The sequence below is a fragment of the Carcharodon carcharias genome, chromosome 1, assembly GCF_017639515.1.
Source record: "Carcharodon carcharias isolate sCarCar2 chromosome 1, sCarCar2.pri, whole genome shotgun sequence".
Lineage (NCBI taxonomy): Eukaryota > Metazoa > Chordata > Chondrichthyes > Lamniformes > Lamnidae > Carcharodon > Carcharodon carcharias.
In genome coordinates, this window is record NC_054467.1 from 154853207 (window position 1) to 154869177 (window position 15971).

Here is a 15971-nt window from a genome sequence, read left to right on the forward strand (position 1 = left end):
CATGGGGGAAACTCGAACTAGGGGACATAGATGCAGAATAAGGGGACACTTATTTAAAACTGAGGTGCGAAGGAATTTCTTCCCTGAGGGTACTGAATGCCTGGAATTCTTTACCTCAGAGTTGTGAAGGCTAGATCACTGAAAGTATTTAAAGAGGAGCTAGATAGATTTTTGAAATAACAGGGAGTTGAGGGCTATGAGGAGCTGGCATGAAAGAGGAGTTGAGGCCTGGAGCAGATCAACCGTGATATTTTGAATGACAGGGCAGGCTTGAGGAGCCGAATGGCCTATCCCTCCTATTTCTTATGTTCTTAAAGCAATGAGATATTATACTGTTTGTGTGATGACCCCTTACTCTTTGGGGAAAAGCCTCCATTTTCTTTTTGTGAAATGTCTCTTTAGTTTGAAAGACAATTCAGAACACAGAATTTGTGTGAGGGGAAGCAAGCACAGCTCTCTACAAATAAATCAATTTTCTGTTTGGCAGAAGGAAGAAAATATTCAGGTAGCTCTTGATGATGCAATTTGCGAGCAAGCTGAAAGGGATTGAATCCTAAAAGTGTTGGTATTAGTGGTCATAAACCAGGTGTCCTGGTTGGCCATTTAAAAAGGAACTCTTGGAAAGTTATGTCAACAGGACTGTCATGACCTGAAAATTTATTGGCCTCTACAAGGCTCGTAACACTTGACCAACCTTTTTGAATTTTTTTGAGGAGGTAATAGGAGAGTAGACGATGGTAATGCAGAGGGTGTAATTTATCTGGATTTTCAAAAGGTCTTCGATAAGGTGCTCCATAATAGACCAATAAGGTCAGAATGTGGATTGATAGCTGGCTTGAAGACAGAAAGCAGAGGCTGGAATAAAGGGTCATTATTCAGAGTGGCAGATAGTGGGAAATGGTGTTCCACAATGATCAGTACTGGACCACTGCTGTTCACAACTTAAGCTAACAATTTGGATTTTGAAATTAAAAACACAATTTCTAAATTTGTTGAAAATTAGGGGGAATAATCAATATAGAGGAGGACCGCAACAAATTACAGGAGAACATTAATAAACTTGCAGAATGGACAAATAATTGGCAAATAAAGATCAATACATAAATGTGAGGTAGTACATTTTGGGGATCTCAGAGTACAAATGCATCAATCTCTAAAGCTTGCACCACAGAGTAGCAAGGCCATAAAAAAGCAAACCAAATAGTAGATTTTATTTCTAGAAGGGATAGAATTGAAAAGTTGGGGAGTTATGCAAAACCTATTTCGAACCTTGGTTAGATCATGCTTAGGGTGCCATGTGCAATTCTGATCACCATATTATGTAAATGATATAGAGGCACTGGGGAAGATGCAGAGAAGATTTACAAGGATGATCCAGAAATTCATGGGTATACATATCAGGAAAGGATTGACAGGCTGGGTCTCTTATTTTGAAAAAAGAAGGCTAAGGAGTGACCCGATAGAAGTCTTTAAAATTATGAAAGGTTTTGAGAGTGTGGATACAGAGAGAATGTTTCCTCTTGTGGGCAAGAGCATAATTAGAGGCTGCCAATATAAGAGAATCACTAAGTAACCCAATAGGGAATTCAGAACTTCTTTACTTAGAGTGGTAAGAATGTTGAACTCGATACCACAAGGAGTGGATGAAATGAATAGTATTGTTGCATTTAAGGGAGAACTAGCCAAGCATATAAGGGAGGAGGGAATAGATTTTTTCGATGGTAGATTTAAATGAGAAGTGATGGGAGGAGGCTCGAGTGGAGCATAAACATTAGCATGGACTTGTTGGGTCAATTCACTTGTTTCTGTGCCATATATTGTGCAATCCTATGATCAACTCTCTTGACATGATTGAGCACCAGTGCCTCAGAGGCTCAGGCTTGTAAAGCAGGTCGCTGCTGACATCTGCAGCCTTTTGGAACAGGATCTCCTTCTCAGTGGGGCAGGTGGGCATGCATTGCTAGTGGTCGACAAGGTGCCTGTCACTGGAGGACCACCCAACCTGGGTGTCTACCTCTCACCAAGTTGTGTGCTCTTTTCTCCTGTAAGGAGAGAAAACAGAAGTTTGAGCATTTGTAATCACTTCTGTGGAGAGGAGAGAAGGGCAATATTTGTTGAGCTTGACTGTGAGGCCTCGGTGCAAGAAGGCAATAAGATGAGGGCGTGTTGGCACTCAAATGGGGTGTAAAGAGGTTCCTGAAGGGAGAGGAATGAGTGGAGCTGCAAAGTTTGTTGTCCTGAGGAGTGCTGTGCAGGGAAAAGCCAGAGTGTGAGGTTTGGTAGCTAAAAGTGTAATATCACTATGAAGTCCTGCTGAGGTCCTGGATACTCTAGGTACACTGTCTCCAAGTTGGAGGCACCAAACCCCTGCTGTTGACTACCTCAGCCACTTTCACCCATGCCTATTTGGTTGGAAAAGCTGCCCTCTTCTATTCTTGGGCGAGCTCACCTCACTGCAGTTCCTCAGACCAGGAGCTCTGGGTAACAGTGAGACACCCAGGGAACAGACTTCCCAGGTCTACTCTCCATTCCTGTGGTTGCTGTAGCCAGTGTAACCCACGCTCTGGCCCCTTTACGAGAAATCCTTCCTTTGACAGATCCAGCATGTCAGCCCAATTGCCCTCCCCAATTGGCTGAGGAACCCGGAGGTGGGACGCTAATACTGTGGCTCAGTTAAAGAGCCTTGGTAAAGTATTTTAGTTCCTAACCTGTTAATAGTTCCACTGTTTGACCAGGAATGAAGTTGGGAAAATTTCACCCATGATTCACCCAAAGCTTTCCACCAATGGGGCTTTTCCCAACTTGTTTGGATCTGTTATTGATTGTTTCGAGGTTGGTTGTGAGGGTTTGTCAAAAGCTCCATTATCATCAGATAATATAAATGTCAAGAATGGTAGACGATGAACCAGCTGGACTGGGTCCTTTTTTTTCTCCAGCAATTCCTATGTTCTTATGTCCCTATGTGTGCAGATTAATGGCATGATGATTACCCAGCATTAATTTGAGTTCCTGTAATAACAAGAATAAGTTTCTGCCTAATATGCAATAGAAGGGTATCAGGAGAAATGGAACTTTTCTGTAATAGTTGGCAATTTATTTTCTCACTCCTCTCCTGAAAGTGGTGATTCAGCCTTTAGTATTTCACCAAACTGGCCAATATATGCACCTAAATAAGCTTTTTTACCATAGGGGCATCACACCCAAACCTGAGATCTGTTGCACAAATCCATACATGCAGACCTTTATATATGCATTTTTCCAATGGTATTTACTGGATAAGTATTAAGGTAGGAGCCATGGACGGTTTCCTCTGTGGCATTGCAATCCTGAGGCCAATAGTTCAGTTGTACAGTAGTAAGCAGCCTGAGACTATCCTTTGGAAAGTTTGTACCCTACCACTAAATTATTGGTATGTGACCTTTTTTTCACTATTTTTGTCACTGCAGAGCTTTGATATTGACTTGATGAAATTAGTTTTTGTGATAGCAGGAGCACTAATGAGCTGTTAGTGCTACTCTGTAAATCCTGGTCAATTACAATGTAGAAGATTGTAGATAAATATATGGATCAGAAAGACTAACAAAATGTGACCTTGCAGTAATGCCATCACAATTACACTAAAGTCATGTTAATGCTCAGCAAATAATATTGCATCACAGAAAGTTAGGTCACATAATGACATCACAGAACAAATAGACCCGTGTAACCCAGTTATCAAGAATTTTGTATACTCCTGTGTGGAGGAAGTTTATTGAGATTGGGGTCGAAATGTTGTCAAACTATAGAGATGTGAAGAATAATCAGTATTGGAGTAGTTTATTTAAACCAACAAAGTTATTTCAAAGCTGCAGATTAAATTAAAGGAATTGGAACTAGCAAATCAATCTTAGTGCAGTGTCAAACATGGAACGTAAGTACAGTACAAAACTAAGAGAACTGGACATTAAAAGTGAATCTCAATTTATTTATTGCAAAATAAAATATCTTTTTCCTTTTGCAGGTGGTAGAAAACGCACCATCCCATTTCGCCGACAGCGAATGCAAATTGATCAGCCAATTCCTCCATCTGGAATTGCATCAGCACCACAAATCCATATGGAAGATCCTTATTTTATGGACCTCTTGAGTGTGGCTGATAATAGGTATTTATAATTCATAACCGAACAGACCAACTGAATTCATATAGAACTTAACAAAGACAGGTAAAGTAGTTTATTATTAAGGCAGTGAAATAGGACATTAGATTGCAGGTTTAAACTGGAGCCTGTGATTGTCCAAGATGATTGTTTTGGATCAAAGCCTAGCTAATATGGATAAAGTGGATAGTGTCCCACTTCCGAGTGCAAAATCAGGGATTCTGAGCTGACATGAGTTCAGTTCAACAGAGCAGTCCAGCAGAGTGGAATCTCCAGAAATGACTTGCTGACGAATGATCCACAGGTTTTGGTTAGTGGAGTATGTAGTACCTACATGCATATAGATGGAGAATGAGAACTGCAAGTTGTTAAAAACAATACAAATTAATGGGTACTTTCAGAAAGACAAGTAATTAATAAATAACATTATTCTAGTTTTGGGGTCTCTGTGCTTATAGGTTTTCTCAGGTTCAACATCAAAGTAGGAGTATTCTATAGGCCTCCAAATAGTGAGAGAAAGATAGATGAGTGAATTTGCAGGGAAATCACAGAGATGTGCAAAAACCATAGAGTATTGGGACACTTTAATTGCCTAATATTGATTGGGATCATATTAGACTAAAGGATAGGAAGAGGAGGAATTTCTGAAATGGGCTGAAGATGATGTCCTTGATCAGTATGTTCTCAGTCCAACTAGAAAGGAAGCATTTCTGGATCGGAACAGGAAAATGAAGTGGGTCAAGTGTCTGTGGTGAAACACTTGGGTAACAGTGATCGTTGTATCAAAAGGTTTAGGCTAATAATGGAAAAGAGTAAAGAACAATCTAAAGTAGAATTTCTAACTGGAAAGAGGGCTAATTCAATGGGATGAGAAGGAATCTAGCCAGGATAAAATGGAGTAAAAGACACAGAGGAAACACTGCAAAAAAACAATGGGTGGTCTTTAAGGAGGAGATGCTTCAGGTACAGGTACATTCTACAAGGGAGAAAGTTAGAGGAATTAAAGCCAGAGCTCCTTGGATGACGAGGAAGTTGGAAATATGAAACAGAAAAAGAGGGTGTATGTCAGATGAATTCTTCAAGTAACTATCTTGAGGAGCTCCTGCACCGATATCCTGGGCTGAGATGTTTGACCTCTAACATCCACAACCATCTTCCCTTGTGCTAGGTATAACTCCAACTGAAGGAGAGATTTCCCCTGATTCCCATTGACTTCAATTTTGTTAGGGTTCCTTGATTAAGGGAGGCAATGGCATAGAGGTATTGTCGCTGGACTAGTAATCTAAATGCAGGATAATAACCTGGGGACCTGGGTTCAAATCGTACCACGGCAGATGGTGGAATTTGAATTCAATAAAAAATCTGGAATTAAAAGTTTAATGGCAACCATGAAACCATTGTCGATTGTTATAAAAACCTATCTGGTTCACTAATGTCCTTTAGGGAAGGAAATTTGCCGTCCCTACCTGGCCTGGCCTACATTTGACTCCAGACCCATAGCAATGTGGTTGGCTCTTAAATGCCCTCTGAACAAGGGCAGTTAGGGACAGGCAATAAATGTTGGCCTAGCCATAGACGCCCACATCCCACGAATGAATTTAAAAAATGTCACACTTGGTCAAATGCTGCCTTGATATCAAGGGCAGTCACTCTCATGTCACCTATGGAATTCAACTCTTTTGTCCATGATTGTGTAATGTGTAATGAGGTCAGGAGCTGAGTGACCCTGGTGGAACCGAAACTATGCATCAATAAGCAGGTTATTGCTGTGTAAGTACAGCTTGGTAGCACTCTAGATGGACCTTCCACCACTTTGCTGATGATTGAGAGTAGACTGATAGGGCAGATTAACTGATTTTGGATTTGTCATATTTTTTGTGGACAGGACATATCTGGGCAATTTTCAGCAGGGTCTGGTAGATACCAGTGTTGTAGCTGTAATGGAACAGCGAGGCTAGGGACAAGGCTAGTTCTGAAGCACAAATCTTCAGAATGGGATGTTTTCAGGGCCCATAGCCTTTACTGTATCCAGTGCCTTCAGCTATTTCTTGATATCACATGGAGTAAATCAAACTGACTGCAGATTGGCATATGTGATGTTGAGGACCTCAGGAGGAGGCCAAAATAGATCATCCTGTTGGCAATTCTGGCTGAAATGGTTGCAAGTGGTTGCAAGTGCTTCAGCCTTTTGCACTGATGTTTGGAGTTTCCCCATCACTGAGGATGGGGATATTTTTGGAGCCTCCCCCTGTTACTTAACTGTCCACCACCCTTCACAACTGGCTGTGGCAGGACTGTAGACTTTGATCTTTGAAAAAAATATCTTCCTTCATGCAATGTCACAGCTGAAAAAGTGCAATTGGCAACACAAGTGCAGTATGACTGAATGTTGATAATTCTGACAAGTGATAGAAAGGATGCTGCACAGGAAGCGGCCACGTGGAACGAAAAGGTGAGATGAATGGACTGTGTATGGGCAGGCTAAAAGAATAACATGCAGATTAACTATCAGTGTGATAATGAAATGGCAACATCTTGTTCTGTAGATTGGCAATCTGATTACCATGGCTGATGTTGCAGTAGATTGGAAGTACTTTGGGAGAGATAGTAAAATTAATGTGATGCAATCATTTATCTCAATTAAACTTCACTTATCAAATGCAGTTAAGTTGATGTCATGAATTAAAATGGCAAAATTGAATTGGCTTTGTTTTTGTTACATGCGGCCCCAGTTTTTTTTTCTGTTCTGCATAATGCTTTATTTCCATATTCTTATGGATATATATATTTCCATATTCTTATGGAAATATATATATTTTTATTTTATATTCTAATGTTAATTAAAAGTTTGACAAGACAGCCGCTTTCTAACATTTGCTTAGATTTAGTTAGGTTTGATTTCTATTATTTGTGGTATGATTGTACAGCAAACAATGTGTTCCTAACTCATTGGTCCAAGTATTGACTTCAGTACAATGAAGGAACAGGAGTAGGCATTCAGCCTCTCAAGCCTGTTCCATTCAAGGAAATCACATTGGATCTGTACCTCAACTCTATCTGCCTGCCTTTGATTCATTATGCCTTGTACCTTTACCTAATAACAATTTCATCTAGCCCTTTGAGAGAGAACTTGGAAATTTCATGAAATGGCCCAGCACTTAATTTAAGATTGTACACCTTTGTTCTAGAAGCCCTATTTTCTTCATTTGATTTTTTTAATTGAATTTGTGTTCTCTCCTGTATATTCTTGTTCATCTCAGAAGGACAGATAATCTTTATTTGAACTTTACTTGTGAATTTTGATGATTTTTTTTCCAGAATACTGGATCTGCAAGCTACAGTTGATGAGCTGAAGAATGAACTAGAAAAATCAGATCGTGGGATGAGAAAATTCCGGAGGCAGGTGAGATGGTCGTATTTGAACATAAACTTTTTGATATTTGTTACTTTTTTAAAAGAAAACAAATAGGCATCGCTTCTTAAAGTGACAAATATATATCTTGATTTTTTTTATTGAACTGATTACTAGCAAAGTCCTGCTACGTTCTAAAAAAATCCATTCAATACGACAGTCACAAAATACTTAAGTTTGTATTGTACCCGAAGTGCCTTTTCAATTTGAAGCTCAGTTAAAAGGCAAATAGGGCATTGTTTTACTGCTTCATCCAAAAGTTAGCACTTCCAACAACGTAGTACTTCCTCAGTAATATAGTGGAATGCCCATCCAGATACATGCTCAAATCCAGGAGTTGAGAAGTTTAAGCCTATAACCTTCTGACAGTGAGCATATTACCACTGAGGCAAGTTGATACTGTATAGCTAAAGTATTCCAGTTAAATGGAGGAAGTAAAGCTCAGTAAAATTTGACAAATGCTTATATAGTACAATAATTATATATAGATTGAATGAACAATGTTCATAGAGTTTTAATTTAGCCTTTTCGGTGTTTTCTCTTGAGGTGATGAGAGTCAATTTTGTGAATGGGCAAATTGGTAGGAAGAACATGGAGACAATATAAAATAAGGGGTGAAATTTTGAAGGGGGTGCAGGAGCAGAAAGACCTAGGTGTATATGTGCATAGATCATTGAAGGTGGCAGCACAGTTGGAGAGAGCAGTTAATAAAGCATAGAGCATCCTGGGCTTTATTAATAGGGGCATAGAGTACAAGAGCAAGGAGGTTATGCTGAATTTACATAAGATACTCGTTAGACCTCAGCTAGAATATTGTGTACTGTTCTGGGTGCCACATTATAGGAAGGATGTCAACACATTGGAGAGAGTGCAGAAGAGGTTTACAAGAATGGTTCTAGGGATGAGAAACTTTAGCTATGAGGATAGATTGGAGAAGTTGGGACTGTTCTCCTTGGAGAGAAAAAGGCTAAGAGGGGATTTGATAGAGATGCTCAAAATCATGAGGGGGCTGGACAGAATAAATAGGGAGAAGCTGTTCTCGCCCGTAAAAGGATCCAGATCGAGAGAGCACAGATTTAGTGATTTGCCAAAGAAGCAAATATGATGTGAGAAGGAACTTTTTCACGCAATGAGTGGTTCGGGTCTGGAATGCACTGCCTGGAAGTGTGGTGGAGTTTCAATCGAGGCATTCAACAGGGCATTAGATGATTATTTGAATAGAAACAATGTACAGGGAAAAGGCAGGGCAATGGCACTAGCTCATAATGCTCACTTGTAGTGCTGTTGCAGACGATGGGCCGAATGGCTTCCTGTGCTGTTAAAATGCTGTGAATCTGTGAAACCTGACTCGAGTCTTGTTGCTTGATTTGCATGTTATATATAATACCAACTGGATGGTACTGAGCCATTGTCTTCTAGTCTAATCTCAGAATTCTGCAATACACTGCAGTATTCTTTTCAGTGTCCTCTTTAACAAGAGATTTTCAATGGCCAACAAACATCTCTAGCTTTTATGAAATCCGTACTTTTAAGCTTTTACGTCAAGAGCAGACCATAACCATTTTTAAAATGTTACTTCATCTACTCTGAAAACAAAGGAAGAAGTTTTTGAGATTCCAAGAGCAGCTAACACCAGTTTTCTTCACAGTTTTACAAAGTCCATAAAAAGAAACATGCACAGTATTATAAAAAAAATTGTTAGTCTGTGAGGCACTTGTTAACATGTTCATCAAACTTCAGATTTAGCTAATTGCCAAAGCTTTAGGTAATGTTGGAATAAATTCTAAGCGTGAAGCAGGTAAAAATTACATTACATTTCAGTTTAGATGTGAACAATCGGGAATTAAAAGAAAATATATGAATTATTGAGTATATCTAAATCACAGCCCAGTATATAACTATTTTGTACCAACCTGTACATCACAAGGAAAACTGCATGAGGATGTGCAACAACTTTCTATCAGTAGTATCTATCCTCTTGGGTCCTCTTATAGCTGGAGGTTGGGTGCGGGTCTGTTGAAAGTAGCAACAATCCGTTTATAACGTTTGCACAATTGTGTTGCTTTATTTTTCAAATCCCCCGTCTATAGTCGGCTTCTTTAGTTTTCCTGTCAATGTTGCTGCAGTTACACAGCTCAAAAGTTTATACTTTTTACAAAAAAAAGCTCTCAGCTGCCTTCAAAATATTTTCTGTCATAAGAATGACTTCCAAGGTCGGCGGCTTCATTATCTTGCAGCAATGAGGCAATTGGTTGGTGCAGAAAGAAAAAATGTCCTGCTATTCAAGTGCATCAAGCAGACCAAATAGCCAACTTAGGAAGGATGTGAGGGCCCTTGAGAGATTGCAGAGGAGGTTTACCAGAGTGGTTCAGAGGATGAGGAACTTAAGCTACAAGATTAAATTGGAGAAGGTGGGGTTGTTCTCATCAGAGGAAAGGAGATTGAGGGGAGATTTCATGAAGGTGTACGAAATTGTGACAGTTTGGATAAGGTAAACAACAAAGACTGTTCCCATTAGCTTCATGGTACAAGGACTAGGGATTTAAGGTTTTGGGCAAGAGATGCAGGGGAGATATGAGGAAAACCTTTTTACTCAGCGAGTGGTTATGATCTGGAACTTGCTGCCTTTGAGGGTGATGGAAGTGGAGACAACTAATGATTTCAAAAGGAAATTGGACGGACACTTGAGGGAAATAACATTGCGGGGCAATGGCACTATTGGATTGCTCTATAGAGAGCTGACATGGACTTGATTAGCTGAACGGTCTCCTGTGCCATTATGATTCTATAAGGCAGTGCCACTTGTTAATGGTACGCCTCTGTCTTTATTTTTTGAATCTTTTCAAATAAGTTAACCATGAAAATTCAAGGGCAGTTGACCTACTGCACTTCTAACTAGCATTACAGCAAAAACTAGGCAGACCACTCTAAACTTAACATGGAGTTGAAAATGAGCCCTCACATATTTGCCCTAGTCATTGCTTTAAGAATAGCAATACAAGGAAGAAAATTGTAAGGGGAAGGCATAAATATAATGTAACCTGCTGAATTCCACATGAACGAGGCATTTCTTCACCTCTTATGTCATCTTCAGATAATTTGTAAAATCATTTTGTAATCTGGATAGTCAAATGTAAAGTGTTTCAATGGTTACTGCCTTCATCTTTCTTTTTCTGAGAGGAACTCAATTAATTGAAAGCTGCGCAGAAGAACTATGAATGGCAGCTACACAAACTGAATGGGCAGAATTTTAGCCACCAAAGGATGGGAGGGGTAGGGGTTCAAATCCCCGAAAATGATCCCATCCACTTCCCACTTTTACTGGGGCAGATTTAGAGGCATGTTGGATAACCCATGGAGCCGTTGGGTAAGTTATTTAACTAGTCAGTTAATTGTGGATTTAAACCAGGATTCTGACTTTAAAAGCCAGAGCATGGGTTTCCTGAGCTGGAAGGAACTCACCAGTGTCAAAACAATGAGAGCGCAGTGGAGAGCTGTTGATTAATGAAACTGACAGGCGTGAAAGTGCATAGCCTTGCTTATGCGAAAGGCTTGTGCTCACAACACTTGTTTTCTGAACCCTGGACTTTACTCATCTTGATCTAACTTTCCCGGCTGAGAGCCATCACTGCAGCTTGGAAGCAGCTTATGCAGCTGTAGCATTAACCTCTGATGAGGGACAAGAGAGCAGCCACAGCAATACCAGCAGCAACAGGAGTCACCCTAGCAGGAGCAACAACAATAGCAGCTGCCTTCTCTGCAGCCACATGCCACTCTGCAAGACAGAATGGATGAACACAGAGCTTCGGCTCAAAGATAGTGATATCGATATCCACAGCGCAGGGTGCACAGATCTGCTTCCTCGAGGTGATTGAAACTTCAAGGGCAGTTGACCTAGTGCACTTCTAACCAGCGTTACATCAAAAACTAGGCAGACCACCCTAAACTTAACATGGAGTGGAAAATAAGCCCTCACACTTTCAAGCTTGACCTGTGTGCCCTGCGCTGGATAGGGATGCTTGTGATCATCCTGTCCAGGCATTTTTAAACTATTCTGAGTGTTGGAGACCATAAGGCAGTGGGCCTCAATCGTTCCCACAGTCAAAAATCCAACCGTTACATTCACACCCCTTTCTTGTCATCCAATTTGATCAACCTATTCACTGGAAGGCTACTGTTTAAGTGGAATTCGGGATGTATTTGGAATGTGGTAGGAGCCAGGAGAATGAGCAGTACAAATAAAGTGTTTGATTAATTGAAAGAAATGTAAACATAATACCACAAAAATTGTTTATACACCCACAGTGAATCACCTTGTGCAACTCTTATGTCTTTCTCATCCACTTACAATTACTCTGATGAGGTGCAAACCCGTAGCTTCAGCTGAGCTGGTGACAAGCTGTTTGTCCCCCCGACTCTGACAGATGAGATGTCTGTGTGGTCATCGTCTCAATTTTGGAAGCCATGAGGGCCCTGTCAAAGACTGCCACACCAGCACCTATGCAGTGGCAGATTCTCTCATGGGGTCAGAAGACACCACATAGGCCCCTGACTGAGATGTTTGTGGGGGGGGTGGACAGAATGGTTGTGGTGGGGAGAAGCAAGAAATGAGAAGCAGAAGCATGCTGAGAAGAGTCCCAGCTTCCATGTACCCTTTCTTCATCTTCTCCCTCATTGCCCATCTGTACTTCCCTGTTAGCCAAGAGCTGGAGAGAACAAAGTGGCAGCCTGAGCGTGTAGGCCATTGATCTGGGTATACATTCTGCTGCCTGGCACAGCTGATGTTCCAATCAGATGCCCACTCTTTGCAAGGAGGTGAACAGTAGCACAAATCATCATACTCATGCCAAAGGTTGACCCCTTTTGTCTTTCTCCAAGGATATGCACTGCCTCTGGAAATGCTGTCAAAAATGCATACTGCTCTACAAGTATCCTTTCTGTGGATGGCTCTTGAGGCTTAGCATTTTTTAAATTCATTACTGCGATCTGGGCATCGCAGGAAAGGTTCTGCATTTATTGCCCTTCCCTAATTGCCCTTGAGAAGGTGTGGTGAGCTATCTTCTTGAACCGCTGCAGTCCATATGGTGTTGGTTATACCCACAGTGCTGTTAAGAAGAGTTCCAGGATTTTGACTCAGCAACAGTGAATGAATGGTGCTATAGTTCCAAGTCAGGATGGTGTGTTACATGGAGGGGAAATTGTAGGCGGTGGTGTTCCCATGCACTTGCTGTCTTTGTTCTTTTGGGTGGTTGAAGGTCCAGTTGATCATTGCTTGCTGTGTCCTTCCCTCTCCAGGGACTCTATCACCAGCACCTGCTCACTTGTGTGCTACATGTAGCAAATGACAACCTAGCTATCTCTGAGGTGAGTGTGTCTCCATTGGTGGTAGGAGCATGTGAGTCCTGTGACAGTGCATCCTCAGATTGCCTGCCTTCTTCTGAGGACTCATTAGCCTCCTCCCATTCAAGCTCATCCATCTTCTTAAAGGAGGTAAAAGACATGGATTATTGTTGACGTGGGGAAAGGGCTCAAACTCTACATTGTGTATATCATGTCATTTCAGTTAGTTGTGACATCACTGTGATATCTAATGCTGTCACCAGATATGTGGGAGATCCTCATCTCTCTATCACCAATGCCTGTCTCACCCTGCCACTGTCTAATGTCTGCTCCTCTGCAGCAGTCAATGTGGCAATGACTGCAGTCCATCCCCGGTTCTCTGCCGCTCCCCGGAGTTTGACACACTCTCCCTCTGTGGTGAGAGAAAGCAGAGTTACGAGTGTGAGAGGTGGAATGTCTGAAGAGGATAGAATGAGAACATTTGTGGAGCATGACTGTGAGGAATGGATGAGTGATGTCAAAAAGATGAGGGTGAGTCTGACTCTTGACTGTTCAGATGGTGATGTAAGGAGATGCCTGGAAAGAGGGTAATGAGTGGAGCTGCAAGGTGCGTTGTGCAGGACAGTGCCGGGGAAGTCAAGAGTGTGGAAGTTGGCACCTAAAAGTGTTATGTCCCTTATCTTTTCTTAATAAAGGTGCTTCATTAAACCTTTTGAAATATCTCATCCATCTGTGAGGGGCCATGCTCCTACTCCTCACTAACTCCAGCCACACTTCAGGGTGTTGTTTGGGTGATTAGCCTCTTTCTCCTGTCTGGGGGCAACATCACTCCCCTTCTTTTCACCTCATTCATGACCTCCATGTCCTCTTACTATTATTCCTTTTTTATTTCTTTTGCAAAAATGCTGGCTGCAGCCATTCTGATCCCTACTAGGGTCCCCTTAAATATAGATCCTTCCTTTGACAGGTACAGTCAAAACTCCACTTAGTCATCATACAGGAAACCAAGAAATGGGGTGCTATGCCTTGGCTTAGTTAAACAACCATGCCAAAACCCGCTACTGGAGGAAATAGTTCCCTATCCATTGCTGCCACCCTAAAACCGCCCCTGGCCCCCCCAGTTGTGATGGGTCTATTTTGATAAAATACCACCTTTTGTGACCATATTTAGCAAGTTGAACTCTGGCTGAATATGGCAATGCAGAGACACTTTTTTATATATTCATTCACAGGATCTGGGTGTTGCTGGCTAGGCCAGCATTTATTGTCCATCCCTAATTGCTCTTGAGAAAGTGGTAGTGCGCTACCTTGAACTACTGCAATCATGTGGTGTAGGTACACCCACAGTGCTGTTAGTGAGGGAGTTTCAGGTTTTTGTCCCAGTAACAGTGAAGGAACACTGATGTAGCTTCAAGTCAGGATGATGTTTGACTGGAGGGGTACTAGCAGGTGGTGGTGTTCCCATGCAACTGCTGCCCTTCTAGCTGGTAGAGCTCATGGGTTTGGAATTTGTATCCAAATAGATTTGTTCATTTCAATTTTTTTATTATCATTCACAGGATATGAACATTGCTGGCAAGGGCAGCATTTATTGTCCATTCCTAAATGCCCTTGCAAAAGCCACCTTGAACTACTGCATGCCACATAGTGAAGGTACTGTACTCGCACAGTGCTATTAGGGAGGGAGTTACAGATTTTTGGCCCAATGGCAATGAAGGAATGGAAAGATACTTCCGAGTCAGGGTGGTGCCTAACTTGGAGGGAACTTGCAAGTGCTTGTGTCCCTATGCATTAACTCACCTTGACCTTCTGGTTTTTTTATTGATTCATGGGTTGTGAGCTTCGCAGGCAGCAGGCCAGCTTTTATTGCCCATCCCTAATTGCCCTTGAGAAGGTGGTGATGAACTGCCTTCTTGAACCGCTGCAGTCCATGTGGTATAGGTGCTGTTAGGAAGTGAGTTCCAGGATTTTGACCCAGCCACAGTGAAGGAACAGCGATATATTTCCAAATCAGAATGGTGAGTGACTTGGAGGGGAAGTTCCAGGTGGTGGTGTTCCCATCAATCTGCTGCCCTTGTCCTTGTAGATGGTAGTGGTTGTGGGTTTGGAAGGTGCTGTCAAAGGAGCCTTGGTGAATTCCTGGGTAAGTGGGTAAGAGTTTAAAAGATACTATCAATTAAACTTTGGCCGCACACTACAACGATGGTGGAATGACTGAATGTTTAAAGTGTCAGTCACATAGGGTGTCAGTCAAGCAGGCTGCTTTGTCCTGGATGGTGTTGAGCTGCTTGAATGTTGTTGGAGTTCCACTCACCAGGCAAGTGAAAGGTATTCCATCACACTCATGACTTGTGCCTTGTAGATGGTGGGAAGACTTTGGGTTGTCAGCAGGTGAGTCACTTGCTGCAGAATTTTCAGGCCCTGACAGGCCCTTGTAGCCACAATGTTTATGTGGCTAGTCCAGTTCAGTTGCTAGTTAATTATGACCCCCCAGGATGTTGATGGTGTTGGCTTCAATGATGATAATGCAGTTGAACGTGAAGAGGAGGTGGTTAGATTCTCTCTTGTCATTGCTTGGCACTTGTGTGGCATAAATGTCACTTGCCACTTAAAAGTCCAGGCCTGAAAGTTTTTTTTTAATTCATCCATGGGCTGTTGGCTTCGCTGGCTGGGCCAGCATTTATTGCTTATCCCTAGTTGCCATTGAGAAGGTGGTGGTGAGCTGTCTTCTTGAACCGCTGCAGTCCATGTGGTGATCCTGCTGCAGGCAGGCACAAACTGCTTCATTGGGCTGAATTTTATGTGGAGGCCCACCAACTGAATAAACAGGGGGGAACCCGCCTCTGCTGGCCCAAGAAACCACAGAGAGAGCTTGTGTGGCTCAAATAGTGTGATGTTTGTGTTTAACGTTTATGCTTTTTTGTAAAAGGACAATTTAATTAAACAGAAGTGGTATATAAAAAAAAAAACCTGCCAGCAGGGTGTGCTAAGTGCTGGATGCTTTGCCCTCTGGTGTAAAAAAAAAATAAAGGAACCTTCCGGTTTTATACAGAAGCGGGGTTCAGAAACAGATGTGTGTGTGT

The 15971-nt window shown here is 41.8% G+C and overlaps 1 protein-coding gene across 2 annotated transcripts in view; it reads left to right on the forward strand.

Annotated features, from left to right (window-relative positions):
- The window catches only part of cep135 (centrosomal protein 135), a 170138-nt gene that overhangs the window by 31486 nt on the left and 122681 nt on the right, over positions 1–15971 (forward strand). For both annotated transcript variants that reach the window (XM_041201763.1, XM_041201754.1), the window contains exons 5-6: positions 4001–4142; positions 7455–7539. In XM_041201763.1, coding sequence (XP_041057697.1) covers positions 4001–4142; positions 7455–7539 — 227 coding nt within the window. The remainder of the gene's footprint in view (positions 1–4000; positions 4143–7454; positions 7540–15971) is intronic.